General features: G+C 36.0%; 1 protein-coding gene across 4 annotated transcripts in view; it reads left to right on the top strand.

Moving 5' to 3' along the window:
- Positions 1–22,492, top strand: part of DIAPH2 (diaphanous-related formin 2) — a 964,164-nt gene that overhangs the window by 438,442 nt on the left and 503,230 nt on the right. For all 4 annotated transcript variants that reach the window (XM_011987565.1, XM_011987563.1, XM_011987566.1 and 1 more), the window contains one exon: positions 18,973–19,102. In XM_011987565.1, the coding sequence (XP_011842955.1) occupies positions 18,973–19,102 (130 nt within the window). The remainder of the gene's footprint in view (positions 1–18,972; positions 19,103–22,492) is intronic.

Raw genomic sequence — 22,492 nt, 5'->3', positions numbered from 1 at the left:
CCACCGCGCCCGGCTAATTTTTTGTATTTTTAGTAGAGACAGGGTATCACCGTGGTCTCGATCCCCTGACCTTGTGATCCGCCCGCCTCAGCCTCCCAAAGTGCTGGGATTACAGGCATGAGCCACCGCGCCCGGCCAGGAAGATTAGACTCTTGATCATGTATGGAGTGGGATGAAATGTTAGGCCCTACTTCCAAACTTTTCTTTTTCTCCTTGGGGGTCCTTTAAACTTTCCTCTGTGGGGATATTTGCGGGAAAGAGTTTGCATTTGGTGATCTCTCCAAGTCACTGGTTGCTAATCAGTGATATAAGATTCTATGCTACGCCAAATGCAAAGGAACATATTCTTGGTACTTTGCATTTTAAAATGTCATCATATAATATAGTGACATGCTGTACCATTTGTTCATAATTCATGACCAGTGGATACAAACATTTCAATTTAAGGGTTTGTCTGTGCCTCATTATATTACATTGAAGCAAGAATATTCACTATAGTTTAGACCTCTGAAATAACTAAGCACCATAGAGTGACACAAGAACAGAATATCATTCTTAATTTTAAATAGTTTCCTTTGTTCAGCTTATGTGATGGTTGACCTTTATTTAAGTCCATTGTGTTTTATTGTACTGTGCTTACTGGGCTCTCATTATTGAGGACCACTGAATAGTTTCTTGTGCTTAAAGATGAATGTTACACTGTTGTGATACTATGTCAGTGGTGACATTCTGGATTCAGTTTTTATAATTGTGTCACGGGTTTTTGTTTCCTACACTTTTTCATGTAAATTAATACACCAAAATATGTCTTTTTTTTTTTTTTTTGGAGATGGAATCTCGGTCTCTTGCTCAGGCTAGAGTGCAGTGGCACAATCTTGGCTCACTGCAACCTCCGCCTCCCAGGTTCAAGCAATTCTCCTGCCTCAGCCTCTTGAGTAGCTGGGACTACAGGCCCTCGCCGCCAAGCCTGGCTAATTTTTTGTATTTTAGTAGAAACGGGGTTTCACCATGTTGCCCAGGCTGGTCTCAAACTCCGGAGCTCAGGCAATCCACCCACCTTGACCTCCCAAAGTGCTGGGAATACAGGCGTGAGCCACTACGCCCGGCCCAAAATATGTAATTTTTAAAAGACAAGCATTAATACTACTTAAGTTAGTAAGTCTAGAAGTATTTAAACGTATAGAACACTAAATTTTTTAGAGGAAAGAATTCTCCATAAGGTCTTTTAATTGGTGTATGTTATTCATTATGTATTCTAATGCACATGCCATTGATCTGTGCATATGGACTTGTGCACGTAGGCAAATGGTAATAGTAGAAGACTGCTTCAGTCATCTGATTCTCCACTAAGTCAAGATCCTTGGATACCAGCTCAGAAATCCAGTTCAAAGCCCTCACCTCTAGTGCCCTTCATTGCCATTTAAAATCTGAACCAAACACAGGCCACTCCTTTTGAGTTTATCTTCTTTAAAATGCAGCCCTCTAAGAATTGGAAGCAGATTATCGTGGCTCCTTGATTTTGTAATCCTATGAATACACTACTATGTGCTTTGAAGACTGTTCTTCAATTAGCAAGTCAGTGCTTTTTCCCACTTCTAACAGGTCAGCTACCTGGTCTCCTTCTCTGTCTATATAGTATAGTGGTGCACATACAGATTGACTACTTAAGTACAAAGAAAACTTAATGAAGGTGATATGTGTCTCTGTCTTATGAGGTGCCATCTTCTAAAATGATAGCCTCAATTTTTCCAAATAGTCATACATCTTCTAGATTTATATTAATGTGGAGATGCATTATATCTTTCTTGTTCTCTGTAGCCTACATTAAGAAATTGAAATGAGAGAAAACACTAACTTTGTGGTAAGCTAACTATAGCAAAGGGAAAAATATATGATCATGTCAGGCATAGGAATTAACAAAGTTTATAGATGTACTGTTAAAAATTGCTATAGTTATAAAAGCTTATGTGTCTCAAAATATCTTTTTGAAAACTTGAGCTCTTAGTAAAAGAAACTAACTCACACCTTTATTCTCCTCCTTGCCTGTTAAAATATAGAGGTCCCTTGAGCTTATTTAAAGATTTTTTTCTCTAAGTTGAAATATTCATTAATTTACATTCATTGCTGCAAATTAGCTAGTACTTTAAATGGAAGACTTGTTTGTTTTCTCGGAATTTGATTACATCTGTTTAGACAAAATCATCACATTTACAATACTATAGGTTGTGTGAAAACTTGATTATACTCCAAAATTTTCAGTTTATTAAATTCTCTAGAGAACAATAGTTTGTAAATGTAATTTGTCTGATGCAGACTTGATTAGTGCTCCTTGTCATTACTTTGGAGACTCATGGGTTTTTTTTCTATTATTCTTATGTATGTTAAAATTTTCTGTCGCCTATTACAGACACACACACACACACACACACACACACACAACCTGCCTTTACGTGTGATTATTAATATTGTGAAGCCTATACTGCTATCTCTGATTTTAACTTATATGTTACAGTTATGTCTGCCTCCTAGATATCTACATAACTTACTGTGAGGTGTATATATGTGTATATATAGGACATACTTGCCTTGAGTCCTAGTAATGTCTCGTTATTATACACCCTTATGCAAACACATGACCTTTTTGATATGGAAGAGATTTCAATTTTTGAAAGTTTTGTATTAGGGGAAGGACCAAGGAAAATAAAATAAGAGCCAGATCAAGCCAAAAAGGGAGTGTGTGCATATGGGTGTTGAGTAAGAGAGACAGGGAGATACACAGAGACAGAGAGATTGAGACACAGAATGAGAGAGAGAGAATGAAAGAGTGAGAAGGGTTGGGGTGATTTTCATAATTGGATAATCAGAGAGAAACAGGATTGAGTTAAATGTTCCTTTGTATGCATCAGTTGACAGACTTGTAAAGAGCATTGAAAAATGCAAGCTAAGAGTTGCCAAATTATATTCCTTATCTTCTTCCAATAATAAGTGTTAAAAAGTCAACCATATATATTTGTGTATAGAACTGTAATGAAGGGTATAATTTCTTTTCTGTAGAGAACTCACCTATGGCTTAGTTTTTGACCCATTAAATACAGATACGTTTTCAAGAAATAAGAAAATTAATGCATCTGTATTTTCTTTCATTTAAAAAAAATTATCCTTATACAGTAATACAAAAAAAGTAATCAAATTAATGTTGTATCACCACTATACTTGTTGAAGTCATTGTGACTAAACAATAATGGATACAGTTAACAGTTGAATAGTATAACTGGCAGAGACGAATAATTCTCTAGTTTACAAAAATACATTTTTTTTTTCGTTCTTGATGAATACCCCATATATCAGGAGCAGCAATAAACATTTTCAGCACCAGAGCAGACAAAAAATGATGATTTATGGAACTAGCTGTAGGTCTTACTTAGTTCACTGTGAAGACTGTTTCCACAGAGGATTTAAATGAACCCAGCTGGCTTAGTATTCTGTGAATTGCTGTAGTCGTTTTCTGAGTATAATCTTATGTCTGATTTTGTAATTCTCACAGTAGGGGAAGGTTGACAACATGAATGGCATTTAGTGAATATAATTAGTAAGTCTGAAAACAAAGGCTTTTTTATTCTATAAAAGCTCTGTTCGAAGGAGATTTTGACCCTGTACGAGACTGTTGTTCCAAAAACATGGCTACCGTGACTAAGTTTGACCAGTCATCTTACAAACTGATTTTCCTGTCAATTGAAGCCTTCCTAGTGAAGGCATTGCACAGCTTAACAAGGAGAGCTCATGTCCATGGAAGGAAGTTTATAAAGTAGCAGTTGATACTAAAATAAAGCTCTGTGATAATTTTAGAGAATGCAAGAATTATTTATACACATTTAACGACTTTTTAGTGAGTACTTGTGCAGCAAGTTGGCCACATTTATTGAGCCTTTACTCTCTGTGGAACCTTGTGCTGGATGCTTTGCGGGGATAAAGAGAAGTAAAACGTACATCTCCAGTCCTTGAGGAGCTTATGAGCTAGATGCCAGATATAGAACATTGTACTGCTAAAGCAAGAGACAGGGAGAAGTGTGTGTGTGGGGACAGGCAAATGGATTTTATATAATAGCACACATGAAAAATAAATTATGTTGCTCATAAACACTGGCTAACTAACCACAAGACAAAGTACATACTCTGTTAGATGATATCCATACTGTAAAGCTGCTCTACTTCTTTGGAAAGGAAGGAAAAAACAACAATTCCAGCCCCATTTCCAAGATGTGCTTTTCTTCTCTTCCCCAAACAATGTCTTCAGTTTTGCTTTTCCTGCCTTCTGTCATGGGGACAAGTACAAAGCCTTGCCATTCATTATTTTCTTATCTTTTATTCTTTTTTTTGAATTTTAAATCTGAATTATCAGAATGCTCTCTTCCCTTTTATGCTACGATAAGAGTATCTTTAAAACTGCTTCTCAAGTTCCTACCATCTTTCTACATATAGTTAAATATTAGTATTTTAAATTTTTTGGATAAAATCAAAACCTGTTCAAAAACAATAGTATAATGGTACTACTTACAACTATTGTATGTCTGTACCCCTCCCAATTCACTAATTAGTCACAAAAGTCAAATAATTTCCTTTTTCCCAGAGGATATCCTGAGATTGTCCAGATAAATAAGAATGAAGAAACTTGTTATTTATTGGTCAGTATGAGGGATCACTCCAGGATGCAAGTAACCTACTATGAGGAAATATAAGCTTTTCAGAGACTATTTAGGGAAAGGATCTTAATATTCAGATTTAAGCAACTAGCTAGATACACATATTAAAACAGAATACTTAGAAACCAGTGCTGAGGGAAGTGGAAAAGTATAGTAAATTATATTCAAAGACTTGGGGACAGATGCACATGCTTGATTCCAAGGATATTTTATCAATCACAGCCTGGCCCATTCAGATCACTTTATGCTTCCAAATTTCAGCTTTCATAAAGTGTATGAGAAAGGTCAGGGTACTCATTGATTTCTTAAAGCATCTTCTTAGGACTTTGTTTGTTGTACTGTTATTTTATTAGAAGTAAAATGTATTCATGGTCAAGAGAGACTTGAACCTAACCTATAATTTCTTGTAGTAACTTTACTGAGATCTTTAACTGACATACTATAAAATTTACTCATTTTAGACCAGGTGCAGTGGCTCACGCCTGTAATCCCAGCACTTTGGGAGGCTGAGTCAGGCAGATCATTTGAGCTCAGGAGTTCGAGACTGGCCTAGGCAACATGGCGAAACTCTGTCTCTACCAAAAATAGAAAAGATTAGCTGGGTGGGGTGGTGCGCGCTTGGGGTGACAGCTACTCGGTAGGCTGAGGTGGGAGGCTTGCTTGAGTTTGGGAGGTGGAGGTTGCAGTGAGCCAAGATCGTGCCACTACACTCCGCCTTGGAGACAGAATGAGACTGTTATAGGAAAAGGGTCCTGATCCAGACCCCAAGAGAGGGTTCTTGTGTCTGTTTATGCAAGAAAGAATTCAGGATGAGTCTGCAGTGCAAAGTGAAAGCAAGTGTTTTAAAAAAGTAAAGGAATACAAAATGGCTACTCCATAGACAGAACAGCCCTGAGGGCTACTGGTTGCCCATTTTTATGGTTATTTCTTGATGATATGCTAAACAAGGGGTGGATTATTCATGCCTCCCCTTTTTAGACCATATAGGATAACTTCCTGACATTGCCATGGCATTTGTAAATTGTTATGGCGCTGGTGGGAGTGTAGTGGTGAGGACAACCAAAAGTCACTCTTATCGCCATTTTGATTTTGGTGGATTTTGGCCGGCTCCTTTACTGCAGCCTGCTTTATCAGCAAGGTCTTTATGACCTGTATTTTGTGCTGACCTCCTATCTTACCTGTGATTTCAAATGTCTTAACCATCTGGGAATGCAGCCCAGTAGGTTTCAGCCTAATTTTACCCAGCTCCTATTTAAGATGGAGTTGCTCTGGTTCACATGCCTCTGACAAGACCCCATCTGAAAAGAAAAAAAAAAAAAAAAAAAATTACTCACTTTAGGCATATAGTTAGATGAAGTTTGTTATTTGTATACAGCTTTGGAACCTCCACTGCAATCAACCAGTGTGGTTTCCTGATGCCTCTGTGCAGTGGATCCCCACTCCTAGCTCAGATAACTGCTGATTTGTTTTAAATCACCATGGTTTTGCCTTCTTCTAGAAGTTCATATCAATGGAATAATACAGTAATAGAGTCTTTGTGTTACTTTGTGGTGTTAGTGAGTTTTTTCACTTAGTGTAAAGTTGTGGCATGTATTGGTAGTTCATTGTTATTTTGGGGCAGTATTCCATTGTATGGCTGTGCCACATTTTGTTTATCCATCAGCTGATGGACAGTTGGGTTGTTTCTAAATTTTGGCTATTATGCATCTTGCTATCATCATTTATGTAAAAGACATAAATTCATTTATCTTGGGTAAATACCTAGGAGTGGGAATCCTGGGTCATATGGAAAGTATAGTTTTAATTTTAAGAGATACTGTTTTTCAAAGCGTCTATACTTTATTTATTTATTTATTTATTTATTTATTTATTTATATTTTGAGACCAAGTCTTGCTCTGTCACCGAGGCTGGAGTGCAGTGGTGTGATCTCGGCTCACTGCAACCTCTGCCTCCTGGGTTCAGGCAATTCTCCTGCCTCAGCCTCCCGAGCAGCTGGGACTACAGGTGCATACCACCACGCCCAGCTAATTTTTGTATTTTTAGTAGAGACGAGGTTTCACCATATAGGCCAGGCTGGTCTCGAACTCCTGACCACATGATCCACCTGCCTCAGCCTCCCAAAGTGCTGGGATTACAGGCGTGAGCCACCGCACCCGGCCACCTACCATTTTTCATTCATACTTATGATTAAATTAAACCACAATGATGGATTTCGTATTTGGAATATATGAATATATATATGAAGATATTTCACATTCACCAGATTGGCAAAAATGTTAAATTCTGTTAATATAAAGTAGAGGTAAGAATAAGGAACAAAGGGAACTACTGGTGAGAGTGTAACTTGCTAAATTCATTTTGGAAAACAATTTGGTATTAACAATTTGGTATTATCAAGAAATGTTAAACCATATGCAGAAATGCCCCTTCTAGCATATACTCTAGATAAACTCTTAGGTAAGGACCCTGGAGACATATACAAGAATGATCACATAATCAAATAACACTATCAACAGAGTTTAAAAAAAGGCAACCCACAGAATGGGAGAATATATTCGTAAATAATGTATTTGATAAATGATTGATATCCAGAATATATGAAGAACTCCCACAACTCAACAACGACAAAACAACTCAGTTCAAAAATGAGTAAAGGAATTGAATAAATATTTCTCCAGAGAAGATATACAGATGGCCAATAAACACAGGAAAAGATACTTAACACCACTAATCATTAGGAAATTGCAAATCAAAACCACAATGAAATATCACTTCAAACATACTGTGATAGCTACTATCAAGAAAACAGAAAGCAACAAGTGTTGGTAAGGATGTGGAGAAATTTGAACCCTTATGCACTGCTGGTGGGAATGTAAAATGGTGCAACCAATGTAGGAAATAGCATGGCAGTTACTACAAAAGTTAAATGGAATTACCATATGATCCAGCAATTCCACTTCTGGGCATATACATAAAAGAATCAGGAGCAAGGACTCACAGATGATTGCATACCAAATTCATAGCAGCATTATTCATAGTAGCCAAAACATGGAAACAACCCAAATGTCCATTGAGTGACGAATGGATAAACAACGTGTGGCACATATACAATGCAATACTATTCAGCCTTTAAAAGGAATGAAACTCTGGTATATGTTATAATATGAATGAATCTCCGTGACATTATGTTACGTGAAATAAGTCATATGCAGAAGGATAAATACCATATGATTCCACTTATATGAGGTACCTAGAATAGTCAAATTTGTAGAGACAAAAAGTCTTTGTTTACCAAGGGTTGGGGGATAAGGCAGATGGGGAGTTAAATGTTTAATGGGTAACAGTTTCAGTATAGGATGTTTAAAACATCCTGGAGATGGATAGTGGTGATGGTTGCACAACAGTGTGAATGCACTTAACCCCACTGAGCTGTGTGCTTAAAAATGGTTAAAGGCAAGCATGGTAGCCCACACCTATAATCCCAGGGCTTTAGGAGCCTGAGGCAGGATTGCTTGAAGCCAGGAGTTCGATAGCAGCCCGGATAATATAGCTTGTAATCTCGGCACTTTGAGAGGCTGAGATGGGCGAATCCCTTGAGCCCAGGATTTTGAGACCAGCCTGGGCAACATGGCAAAACCCCGTCTCTACAGAAAAATACAAAAATTAGCAGGGTATGGTGGTGGGTGCCTGTAGTCACAGCTACTCAGGAGGCTGAGGTATGAGGATTACCTGAGTCTGGGAGGTCGAGGCTGCAGTGAGCCGTGATCATGCCACTGTGCCACTGCACTCCAGGCTAGGTCACAGTAAAATCCTGTCTCAAAAAAAAAAAAAGTGTTCATAGCAGCATTATCTGTAATTATATCCAAAACAGTGATTCCCCCACAAAAAATGGAAACCAGACACTGAAAATGTTCAATGAGAGAATAGACCTAAAATTAATAATATTTATAGCGTCAACTAATACACAGCATGGATGAATATAGCTAGAAACATCAACATGGTTAAATACCTCACTCTTAAACAGCTGCTCCTCAATGCTGAATTCTAATTATGCTTTTGTGATATTCTGTGTCTTAGACCTTCAAAATTTTTCATAAATAGCTAAAATCACTAATGTTAAGTGCCATTTAATGCCATTTATTAAAGGTTAAACCTCTAAATGCCATTTATTATTTATTTACAGTGTATAGACAGAGCGAATGAGTCCTATGGACTCTTTTGGTGGCAGTGACAATCTGAAGCTATGTACATAAAAATAAATTTATTCCATCTACTCTCAAACCTCATACATATAAAACAATTTAAGTAAAATGCTCATGACAATAAAAGTTAAAAGTTTTAGTTACATGCTTAACCCATGTCTGAGAAGAAACCATCTAACACCAACAAACATTCGTACTTGTAAACTATTCCTATACCAATTTAAATAATTTGATTTTTATTAAAACTATTCTCAGAAGAATTTTTATTTGGTAAGCCAACTATAGACAGGATGATTAAAAGCATATGAAAGTACCAGAACAGCTTTTCTTTGTATAGACATATTTCATTAATTCATTCTGGCCTTTCCTAAAACCAGTGAGTACAAATGATGGTTAATTTGCCACTGGTCCTGGCAATGCAGGCTAATGCACATGCAGGTCATTCTCCTTGGATAAGTGGGGCTGGAGGGGAAAATGCTGAGAAGGGGAGCGGGAAGGGCAGGAAACAGAATTTGTCTTGTACAGGAAACTAACAGCACAAATGCCCTGCTGGTCCGGAAGGTGGCAATTGAGATGGATCTTTATTCCATTTAATGTTGTCATGGTTTCAAGTTTAAGCTCTCTTTTCACAGATTGCTACCATAAATTAGGCTAACAAGTGTAAAACTTTTAATTTGCTTGACTATACAATTGATATTATCTGTTTCCTTTTGGTTGGAAATACTATTATAATACCAAACTAAAGGGTGTGAAAAAGGACTATCAGGCCTACATAAAGGATAAAGACCTCTTTCCACCGTAAATTACATTTGGCTGAATTAGTGTCAGCCCTAGTCATGTAGTGCCCAGAAAAGCATTTTTGGTGACAGATTTAGAAATAAAGCTGGGAAAACATGTATTAAACCTGTCCGGTCATAGCTACAGAACTAATGTCTTTGTGGTAATTGCAATCCTTAAAAATACATTATCTTTTTCAATGTTACTGCAGTGCGTGGTGATATTGAAGAAAGCAATAATTTGTAAACAACCCTTGGCAGAGGGCACAGAACTTAATTTTGTTTAAATAAAGGAGACTAACATTAGAATTCATGTGCTGTATCAAGACTGGCAAGCAGTAGTAGCTGTTTTGATATATGCACTGGAGCATTCATGATTGCTTAAATATTAACTGTTCCATGAATATACAAATATAATAGGGAAAAAGGAAGCCATGATTAAGGAAAATGTTCACTAAAAAAGTTGAATTATATGACTTTATTGGTAGTTTAGATGGTTTTATTCCATTGACTCAACCAGATCTCTTCACTGAGTTTCAGTATTTCTTTTCTTTTCAAGGACAGTTATATATGTGTATTGCGTGATGTTGCTATGTGTTAGGAATGTTTCCTTGACACAGAAGGATTAGGCAATTTTTTTTTCCCCGAGTACAGGACCTGTTGATAAGTTTGCTGAACTTCATATGGCCATTCATGTAAATTCCAAAGGAAAGGGGAGATCCAAAAGGGCTTCCTTCAGATACTCTATAGATTTGAACTTTTCTCTCACATTTAAGTTTTAATATGCTTTAAAGATAGTCTTCCTTTAATGTGTGCAGAAACATTTCCTTTAGTGATATCCATGCTCCTTTGCTACTTCATTTCTTATACTCTTTATGCAAAAATCAGTTTTTGTCTCAGACCAGTTTACACTCTGCAGCCATTCATGCAAGAAAGCCAGGTGTTCCTCCCACACATTCTTGCGTGTTTCCAGAAGAGAACCGTTTTCTTTTCTTTTTTTGAGATGGGATTTTGCTCTTGCTGCCCAGGCTGGAGTGCAGTGGCAGGATCTCGGCTCACTGCAACCTCCACCTCCTGGGTTCAAGTGATTCTGCTGTCTCGGCCTCCCAAGTAGCCGGGATTACAGGCATGTGCCACCATACCTGGCTAATTTTGTACTTTTAGCAGAGACAGGGTGTCATCATGTTGGTCAGGCTGGTCTCAAACTCCTGACCTCAGATGATCCACCCGACTCGGCCTCCCCAACTGTTGAGGTTACAGGCGTGAGCCACCACGTCCTGTCAAGATAACTGTTTCCGGTGCCACTCCGCAATTGAGGTCAGGATTGCTTTGGGGCAAGGAGCCAAGGTCCACTGCTTTGTTCCTATATAATGTATGGTAACACATGAACCTAGCCCCATTCTCACTCTTGGTCTTCAACCAGAAACGAGTATGATGACAAATGAAATGCAGTATCAGCATATGCCAGTGCCATGGAGCAGGAATGAAGCTTCCTCCCTTGGCTCTCTTCTTTACATACACCCACCATAGTCTGATTTCGTACATGTAAACTGTTTGGCATAGAGGTCAAGCAAGGCATTAGGTTATTTAGATACAAGAACTTTTATGGCAAGCACTGAAACCTGATGTCTGCAACTTACAATTTCAGAATCTGATTCAAACTTCCTGAGTAAATATGTAAGCAACAATGCAGATTTGCTTGAGCAGGAGTTGGAAGGCATGAATAATCTGCCAGGTTATGTAGTCCGTCACTCTGATGATACATAGTAGATAAGACATACTATAGCAGCATTTAAGTATTTTTTCAATACAGTTTTAGGTGAAGGATGAAGGACACTGAAGAGCAATGTATCTGGAATCTTCACAGCATGGAGCATACTGTTTGTCTCATCTACTTTTGGATAAGTAGCTGATAGATTATGATACCAACGAGTCTCATTTTTCTGTGAATTAATCAAGAACACTGAGAGCAATTCTGTCCTTCAGATGCCACACATTGCTAGATAATTTCTCTCTTATTTTAAATTGGCACTAAGCATTGAAAACATTGACACTTCAACTTTTTATATGTAAAAGCAATTGTGAGAGGACCTAGGCAAGCTATAGACAATTGCTAAGCATCTTCTTGCCTGGAAATTTATTTGAAAATAGCCTAGTGTCTCCCTAGTGGCATGCATCAGAATCACCTAGAGGTGATATCAGAATTTTTTCCCCTAGTATGTTCAAACTCAAATTGCTGGACCACACCCTCAGAGTTTCTGATTTAGTTGATTTGGGGTTGGGCCCCCAAATTTGCATTTCTAACAAGTTCCCAGGTGATACTGATATTGCTGGTCCAGGGACCACAGATTGAGAACCAATGAAGTAGCAAATGCTCATGAATTCTTGATTTTTCGTTCTTATTTCTTCCATTGAATGATCCCTTCAGGCCTAATTATGCTGAACTTATTCAGGACAATAATTAGAATAACTTTTGTCACTAACCTCACCATTTTCCAGCTGCTGGCTCTGCTGCCTCCTGTATTATCTGGTTATTATCCACAGTCAATATTTGGAATAAATTATTCGTTCACATTACCTCTTCTTTCTGACTACCCATTCCTTTTAATTTTGAATCCTTTGCACTGTATTCAAACAGTGCTTGAAGGTCACCAAAGATTAACATCAAGTCAACCCTAATTATTTTTGGCCTGTCTAAAGAATTTATTCATTCAACATTTGCTGAATAAAATTGATATAGTCCTCATTTTTAAGCAGTTCACAATCTGGTGGGTGAGACTAGTTGTGTACACAAAATTATATATTGTAGAATAAGTTCTATAATTAGAGTATATAGAAACCACTATCGGAGAACAAAGACAGAATTTAGTAGTTTTGTTTTGTTTTGTTTTGTTTTGTTTTGTTTTGTTTTGTTTTGTTGTGAGACAGTCTTGCTCTGTCACCCAGGCTAGAGTGCAGTGGTGCAATCTCGGCTCACTGCAACCTCCACCTCCTGGGTTCAAGCAATTCTCCTGCCCCAGCCTCCTGAGTAGCTGGGATTACAGGCATGTGCCACCATGCCTGACTAATTTTTGTTTTGTTTTGTTTTTTAGTAGAGACGGGATTTCACCATGTTGGCCAGGCTGGTCTCGAACTCCTGACCTCAGGTGATCTGCCCACCTTGACCTCCCAAAGTGCTGGGGTTAGAGGTGTGAACCACCACGTTTGGCCCAGAATTTATTAATTCTATTCAGAGAAGTTGAAAAAGGTTTATTACTAGTAACTACCACTCTCCCTGAAAGATCCTTCCTTTCCACACACATGCCATCTTCCTCACCCATGACAGTTCAATCCAGTAAGTATATCTTAAATTCGAAGTGTGCATAAATTGCCATGTTTTGTTCTGGCACCAACACCTATTAAGTGTGGGAACTAGATCAAACAACTTATGAGCTATATCTTATCTATAAAAATGACATATTCATAACTAAGTCACTGAATTGATTTTAGGATTTTTTAAAAAAAGCACTTATGAAAGTGCTTGAGTTATAGGCACATGATACATAGGCAACAAATGCTGGTTCTCCTACCCCTTAAAAGAGGAGTAGGATATTATCGCCTGAGGAAGGAAGAACAGTGTGCTGAGGTCAGGAGGAACATAAGTAAATGGGTGGAAATCTTCATCCATTCGTGCAGTCAACAAATACAGATAGAGTGCCTATTGTGTGCTACCCACTTTTCTAGATGCTAAGTATATAAAAGTGAACAAAGCAGACAAGAAAGCTCTGTACTTGTATCCAGCATAGCTGAAGTGAGTGTGGGAACTTGAGAGACGATAATAGCTAGAGATAAGTTCACAACGAGCCAGATAACAGAGGGATTTTTAGTTTATAGTGATGGGAAGCTAAGGTAGGCTCTCATCACTTCTTATCTGGATGATGATGGTGCCCATGATAATACGCTATCTTATTCAATTCTACAAACATGTCTATGAACACAGGTGCTTATCTAATGCTCATTTTATAGGTAAGATACCTGAGACATGGAGTATTCGTGTAACTTGCCCAAAGTCATACAAGTAGTAAACAGTAGGGTCAAGGTTCAGACCTAGTTCTGTCTGAGTCCAAAATCTATGCTTAATAATTATTCTGATTAGAAATTTGAACTTTATTACATGAGTTGTGAAGAACCATTTGCTTTTTTTAAGGAAGGGAATGACATGATCATATGTATGTTTAAGAACCATAATTAGGCTGAATCATATAGGATAAAATGAAGCAAAGAGAATGGAATGGTTGTGACCGTCTTCTCATAGTGTATCTTCACATAGCTAACACTCTGTTTACAATTTGAGCTGCTATCCTTTTCCTAAAGCCAGTTTACTCTAGAGTTATTCCCCTCATTCTGGACATGATACAACATTCTTTTAATCATCGGGACTTAAAACTTTTGAAGTATTTGATTTTTCCCTTTCCCTCATCTTAATATTCACTGACTAAATCCTGTTTTTCCTTACAATCTCTCTTGAATTTGCCCTTTTTTTTTTCTTTTCTACACATACCCTAGTTATCATTTTATCAGTCCTTGACATTTGCCACCAAATTATTCTCCTATGTCGTTTCTTTTCTGTATAATTTTGTATTTTCTACTAAATTCTAAGCTTAAGGCCTCAAAAGTACCATGCATCATTTATCTCTTATCCCTAGTGTTCAGCACAGTCCTCAGCTCACAGTGGATTAATGAATGTACTTCTCCATTCATATTTGCTTTGCTCCTAACCTGCCTCCCCTAAAAAAATGTGCGGTGCTCCATTTCCTGAGTGACAAATTATAACTTTATTCTGGCATTCACTTGCACCTAACTCTAGCAAATATGTGTTCTGGAAAAGTCTGGCCTTTGTAGTCAACCTCTATGTGTGTGGTGGGGTCATATATACACACAGGTACACATGCATATATATAAATAAGTATAGAATTAAATTTAGGAGTTTTGCTCTATAGCCCACAAAAGTTGGAGTTCATGTAAAGAAGAATCTGCATTCTGAAACATTTATTGACTATCTAGTATTTTCTAACATCCTCCTAGGCACCATGGATTCAAAAATATTACCAAAGCAAAGTCTCTAGCCATGTAAGATCTCATATTGAGTGTGAGAGACTACTGTGTTGAAATGTTTACATTGAATGAAGATGGCCAAAAAAAGTTATTAATTGCTTCTAAGGTAAAGAAGTCTTCAGAAATGATGTGGAAGTTGAGTAGTCTTGAAATACGAGTAGTTATTTTCTTGGTGGATAAAAAGGAACAAAAAGGAAGGGAGTCTACACAGAGAGACCTGTTGGTGCAAAAGCACAGTGGCATGAAACTGCGTGGTACGTTTAAGCAGTTGTATTCAGGCAGACAGCAGCAGGAGGCAGGTTAGAAAGGTAGACAAGGGTCAGCTCAAGGAGGGTCTTGTATGCAAAATCAAGAACTTTGCTTTTCCAGCAGATGACAGGAGCCTTTGCAATGGATCTTTTGAATGGATTCTAATTACCATTGAGAAATTAAACGTTTGTAGAATAACATCTATGCAGTTAGGTTAAATTAACTGCAGTTGTTTATTTGGAGAACAGGATGGGAATGAGAAGGGAACTTTCACTCTGTGAGAGGTTGTTATGTACAGCATAGTGACCAGTTATTTTCAGTTCCCACTGAGGACAAAGCAAGAAGAAATAGGCTTACATCTCAGCAGAAGGGAAAATTATCTACAGAAGGGGTCCTTCACAGAAAGATTGAATGTGACTGACGGAGGTCATTAAAATGTTGTCTGAGGCTCTCTGGCTGTGTGCTGGTTTCTGTGTACTCAAACAGCCCAATTTCAAAGACATGGCAAGATGGAAGAAATTTTCAAGCTTGAATGAGGATATTTGGAATAAAGAAATTTCTTTTGTGTCAATTAGTTATTGAGAAATTTTGCTATATACCTAACTAAATTTTGGAGATGTACTTGAACATATAAAATATATTTAGTATCTTTCATAATATAGCATTTGTATTTACTAGGAAAAAGAGATGATCAGAATTAGCTATAGAAATAGTGTCCTATTAAAGGTATTTTGTATTCATGTACCATTTTAGAAAGTTATTAAAGATTAGATAGATAGAATTAAATTAAATTCAGTTATTAATCTTTATGTGGAACATTTAATATTGGTCAGATGATTACAATTAAAATTGCTATATATGGTTTATTAACTGATTGCACCTGATCAGTTGATACAGTGACTCACTCTGTCTTATTTTCATTATCATCTGATGATAACTCAGCTTATTAAAATAACATAAAACTTTTTTTAGCTTTTTCAAATATTTCCCATTTCTATAACTGCTGTTTGTGTTTTTATTGTTTGAAGATATATAAAAGAAGATTGTAGAGTGACCATTTTGTTCATCTTTTTGCATCTTATAAAAATAAGTCATATATGTGTCTCTCCCTGCCTGTCATGGCTGGAGAGAGGAAAAACACATACAAGGATGCAAAAAGGCACTTTGCTTCTGGCTAGAGGAAACCTTGAAATGCATACAGTATAACCACCACTAAGACTTAGGCAATCTAGGCAACTATTAATTGGATATTTCATGTTAATGTAAAATTTTAACATGATTTCATATTAAACAGCTATCAAATGGAAATCAATTCTATTTCTTAGTAAACTAACTCAAACACTTTGGAAATGACTTGTACATACTCAGATTGTTCTACCCCAAGAGATGTATATATCCAACTAGTACACTTAGAAGAGCAAATTATTGGATAAATGTCTTTAACCGGTAGAATTGATGTTCTTAGTTGCCTTCTGTGCTGACATTGAACAACGCAATAGGGCCTGAGAGAGATACAATGGCTAATGTGTGAATGGCATAGACTTGATAAGAGAGACTGAAGGCATGATGATATAAAGTAAATAAGCTTCAATAAGTAAAAAATATTTTACATTATATTTAAATATTATATATATATATTTTAAATAATTGATCTAATGTCTCTCACACGTAGAGAAAGGTTTAAAAGACCACCCATTTGTTGTGATTTCCTGCCCGTTTGAACCATTAAAATGGTCTCTCAGTGTGAGGTTTTTTCTTAAAAAAAAAAAACAACAAATATTGCAATACATTAAGCAGCTTGTCTCCCAGACCAACTAAGATATTTCTCAACTTGACAAGACAGACATTTGGCCATGTTTGCCCATGCTTTGAAGGGAATATTCTGATTCTAAAAAAAAAATACATGCAGAGTCTCTCTAAAAGTCTTTATCATTTCATCAAAGATGCTAATACATTTAACTGATGTTACGCTTTATTTATCTTTTTAAAATGTAACCATTAACTCTCCTAAATTTTGTAACAAATTAGATTGTTAATGGACCAGATACTGAATAAATATTTATTAATAAATACAATTTTTGAAAATTAAGCTCTTATAAGTATGCATGCCAAAAACTGAAATGTTTTTTAATACAAAACAATCTAACACATGTGACAAAGAAAAAAATATCACCCATAAAATTGACATATGAGCACAGTGCTATTTTTCTGTTTTTTAATTTCCTTTCCAGTGTTAGCCATGTGCATTTTATTGTAAACTATAGTGTACTTGTACAGTTTGATGTCCTAAAAAAGTAGATGGGTTTTTGTTGTTTTGAATTGTGTTCTTTAAAAAAAAAAAAACTGTTTTTGTCTCCAAAGAGTCCATAAAATACATAGGAATTTCCTTTCCTTTCGGAAGATGTACCTGCAATTTTTTCTAAGCACTTAATGTTTTCAGAATTTTAGGATTTAGGTAGTTAGTGAACTTCTAAGGAAAAAGAAAATATTAATTTCCTTTTTATTTGGAATACCTGGCATACTCTTAAAAACAATGCACTTTGTAAACATATCACACAGTAATCCCAGGTAAAGACCTCTCTTTAGGAATGTGAGCTTCCCATTGATTCCTCTACAGCTGCTATCCTTACTTAAGAAAAATTGCCCTTGAGGTTTGTGTTGCTTTTTGTTCTTACAGCTTATCCTTGAGTTGTGTCATTTCTACCTTAAACTACTTTTAAGTGTTCAGTGGATCAGCATGATAATGTAAAATTTTAAATATTTTTCCTATGTGGGATAAAGTAATCCCAGAAATTTTGAAAGAAATCATTGTGACCTCGTGAACTATCAACATTATGCCTCCTGTGGCTGCTTGGTTGGTTGGAACCTTGAGACTAATATTTCTTCTAAGTTGTTTACATCATTGAGATGTAAATAGTTGCTAAAAACCTGTAGAACAAAACAGATCCAGTATGGGCCTGATTTATTAAATGCTATGTTTTTCTTTCTTAGTCACTAAAACAATAAGGATTAATTTACTCTGTAATTACCTAAATATCCTGTACAGCCTTTTTATAAACCTGTTTGTGAAAAATACTCATTTATTCTAAACAGAGTAATCCTTAAAGCTAAAAACTCCAAATCAGTATGAACATCAGTGGACAAAGCCATCATCTAAGGATTATAGAATTAAAACATCCAAAAGAATGAGAAAACTTGATACTTTATGCCGTATTTATGCCGTGTTTCTAAGTAAATCCTTGATTTTATTTGCAGCTTAGTCTAGTATGAGAATTATATTAAAGCACTAGATTTTCTTTTTTTGTGTGTCCTATGCTTTAAAGATTTTTACCATTCTAACTGTGGCATCTCTTTTGTTGTGTGTCTGAAAAGGAAATACAATATGTAAGCAAATAAAATTTTTCATATTATCAGGATTGTATGGTGAGATTTTTTTTAATAACTCAGGATAAGCACAACCTTGAGAATTCTTTTCTGATGGTCCATGCAAGTAGAGGAGGGTAAAATGTGCTTGTTCCTTTACATTAATTTACATCAACAATGGCTAGAAATAAATATAATCTCACAAATGAATATAACTTTTAAGAACATATTTTTATAATAAAGCAAAGAACAGAATGATGATAAAATAAGCACACGGTAATTTGGACTATTATCAATACTTAAATGAATGTTCTTCTCTCCTGAAAAGAATAGTTCATTTTGCCACAATAATTTAGACATTTTTGAAAATACAGATTAAGGTTTAATTTGGCACTTTTATTGGTCATCTTACTTGCTTTTAAAATATGGAGCTCCTTTTAAAATCTAGAGCACCACTACTAGACCACATTAAGAACCTACCCCAAAGTTTTAAAAAAATTTTAAATGGGTTATAATAAATTCATTTGTTTAAAAAAGTATATATTTACTAAAAAATTACTAAAAAATGTGTTATTGTTTTCTTCCAGATCAGAGATACTAAATCAGTGGATCAAAAAACAACCCTTATGCATTTTATTGCCGACATTTGTGAGGAAAATTACCGAGATATCCTAAAATTTCCTGAAGAACTGGAACATGTAGAAAGTGCAAGCAAAGGTAATTGATTTATAACTGCTTTGAGATTATTTCTTGCCTATGTGGTTTAAATGGAAAGATTAAAGAATCTGTAAACATTATTCATAAAAGTATTTTTTGCTTGTTTACTGATATAAGAAAAGCTGGAAAATAGTTTCCATTAGCTTATATTTGACAGCATACTACATTTTAATAACCTATTTTGTCTTACATCATTTTTTTTAACCACTGCTACGTTATTAAAGCTTTCATTTGTCTGATCAGATAATATGTTTGTACTTTCATTTGATAAACATTTAAGTGGATATTGTTGGCAAAGGAACCGTACTATAGGGCTCTTGGTTATATGACAATGATTGTGAGAGTTTTTGGTTGAGTGTGCTTAAAAATATAGTAAATGAGAAAAATGTGTGTATATGTACATACACACAAATGTGTTATAAAATAAGGATGCATGTGAGAAATGCTGCAGGAAGAGATAATGTCCTGTAGTTGAGATGAGGAGGAAAGTACTTTTGAATGGGTAGATAAGAGAAGGCTTCATGGAAGAGGTCAAAGGTGAAATACGAGGTTAGGGTTTTACAGACATGGAAAAGAGGTTTGCTTTCCAGAGAGAAAACGACATAAGCAAGGCAAAGTGGCAGAATGTTTTAGGACAGGTGAAGGGAATGGTTGACTCTAAGGCTGGAGCAGTAAGCTAGGTATCTCTGAGACTTCAGTGTCAGGCTAAGGAGTCTAGTCTTGATGTGGTAAGCAGTACAGCATCATTGAAGGGCTAGAATGGACAAGCCATGGCTCCTGTGAGGAACAGGATGTGGGAAATAAAAATGTCTCTGAGATTTTAATTCAGGGTAAATAGCTTTGTCAGTAAGTATTATCTACTTTTGCAAGAGGTTGAAAAGTGAAAGAAAAGAAGATCAAGGAAACATTTGCTGAAGGTGAGATTATGTGCATGAAGAAGTGCATTTTCCCTCTTAGATAAGAGGAAGTACACCATAAATCTTATACTTGAAATTGCACTGAAGTAATTTCATTCTGTAACTCTGAGGACTTTTGGTAAGGACTTCATATATGTTACTCAAGTTTATTACAAACTATATAAACCTGTTAGTTTCCTTTTAAGTTAAAAATAGTGAATCTATAAAACCCAGAATATTCTTTGAATAACATTGGGCATTGGTCATCTCAGTCGGTCGGGTATTGTCAATCAAATCCTCAACATATTTCTTTAATTTTACCGAGTTTGTATCAGTTTGTGGTCCAAGGAGCAAAATAATACAAGAAGACAAACTATGATTATATTGTATTATTTATTTTCTTTCATTGTTTTCAAAAAATTGTATAGTATGATGGAAAATTACACAAATTACAACTGTAATGGCAACTTTCTGGTAATAGCTCTTCTAAAGAATTTATCTTTGGATTTAAAAATACAGCTTCCTGACTAGAAGCATATTTACTAACAGGTAGCTTAATGTGGAATAATAACATTTTAAACATTTGTATTGTAATTTGAAATATATATATAGCACAAAAAAGACCAGTTCTTAAATCAGCTCATTTTGTTTCTATTAATACTTTTTGATTGCCTTCTACCAGAATTTTTTTTTTCTAAATTTTCTTTGTTCAATATGTATAATGAATTTTTACATTTTGGAAAGAAGTAGATATCAATAATATATCTATATATACCCACACAGTACTACACATGAAAATATATATATTTATAGATAATATATTTACTATACTTAAATAAATATATACCACACACTCAATCAACAGATATTTATATATACCTCAATCAGCAGTTATAGATATGTTATATATAACCATAGGTATTTACATGTGATCCAGCAGTTCTACTACTAGGCATTTATCCAAAGAAAAAGAAATCAGTATATCAAAGGGATACCTGTACCCCATGTTTATTGCAACAGTGTTCACAATAGGTAAGATATGAAATCAGCCTAGATGTCTATCAGTAGATTAATGGATAAAGAAAATGTGGTATATATACACAATGGAATGCTATTCATCTGTAAAAAAGAAATACATTCTCTCATTTGCAGTAACATGGATGGAACTGGAGGTTATTAAGTGAAATAAGCCAGGCACAGATAGACAGATATTGCATGTTCTTACTCATATTGCAGGAGCTAAGAAGGTTGGTCTCATAGAGATAGAGAGTAGACTGGTAGTTACCACAGGCTGGGAAAGGTGAAGGGTAGGTGGATGAAGAGTGGTTGGTTAATGTGTACGAACATACAGTTAGGTGGAAGGAATAGGTTCTGGCCTGGTGCAATGGCTCACACCTGTAATTTCAGCTAATTGGGAGGCTGAGGTGGGAAGAACACTTGAGGCCAGGAGTTTGAGACCAGCCTGGGCAGCATAGTGAGACCACCCCCATCAAAGAATTTGAAAAATTAGCTGATTTCATGCTACTTGCGGAGGCTGAGGCAAGAGCATTCCTTTAGGCTACAGTAAGCTATGATCACACCACTGCTCTAGCCTGGGCGACAGAGCAAGACCCTGTCTCTTAAAAAAAATTAAAGAAAATAGTATGCCCTAATATTTGATAGCAGAATAGATTGAATGTAGGTAGGAATGATATATTATATATTTCAGCATAGCTAGAAGAGAAGATTTGAAATATTCCCAACACAAAGAAATGATAAATGTTCAAGGTGATGGATATCCTAAACACCCCAAGTTAGTCATTACACTTTCTATGCATGTAGCAATATATCACATGTACTCCATAAGTATAAGTATGTACAAATATTATGTATCAATAAAAAACTTTTAAAAAGTATTGCTATTTAACTATATATATGTATATAGTGTATATATACATATATGTTTTATATAGTTATGTAGCGAGACATTCAGTAATATTGTACACTTTAGCCACTACTGCTACTGACAAAAGTAGATTGTAGAGCCCAGCCTTTTGAGTTAGACACTATAGATTTCTTTTTTTCTTTTTCTTTTTTTTTTTTGAGACAAAGTCTTGCTCTTTTGCCCAGGCTGGAGTACAGTGGCACGATCTCAGCTCACTGCAACCTCCTCCTCCTGGGCTCAAGCAGTTCTCCTGCCTCAGCCTCCCAAGTAGCGGGGATTACAGGCACATGCCACCATGCTCAGCTAGTTTTTGAACTTTTTTTGTAGAGACAGGGTTTCACCATGTTGGCCAGGCTGTTCTTCAACTCTTCAACTCCTGACCTTGTGATCCACCCACCTCGGCCTCCCAAAGTGGTGGGATTACAGGCGTGACCCACCACGCCAGGCCTGACACTATAACTTTCTAATCCTAGCTCTACTACCTATTAGTTCTGTAACTTGAGCAAATAATTTTAACTTCTAAGATTTTGTTTACTCATCTGTAAAATGAGAATAATTATAGTGAGATTA

Source organism: Mandrillus leucophaeus, unplaced genomic scaffold, assembly GCF_000951045.1.
Source record: "Mandrillus leucophaeus isolate KB7577 unplaced genomic scaffold, Mleu.le_1.0 Scaffold311, whole genome shotgun sequence".
Lineage (NCBI taxonomy): Eukaryota > Metazoa > Chordata > Mammalia > Primates > Cercopithecidae > Mandrillus > Mandrillus leucophaeus.
This window is presented reverse-complemented; position numbering and strand designations above follow the sequence as displayed.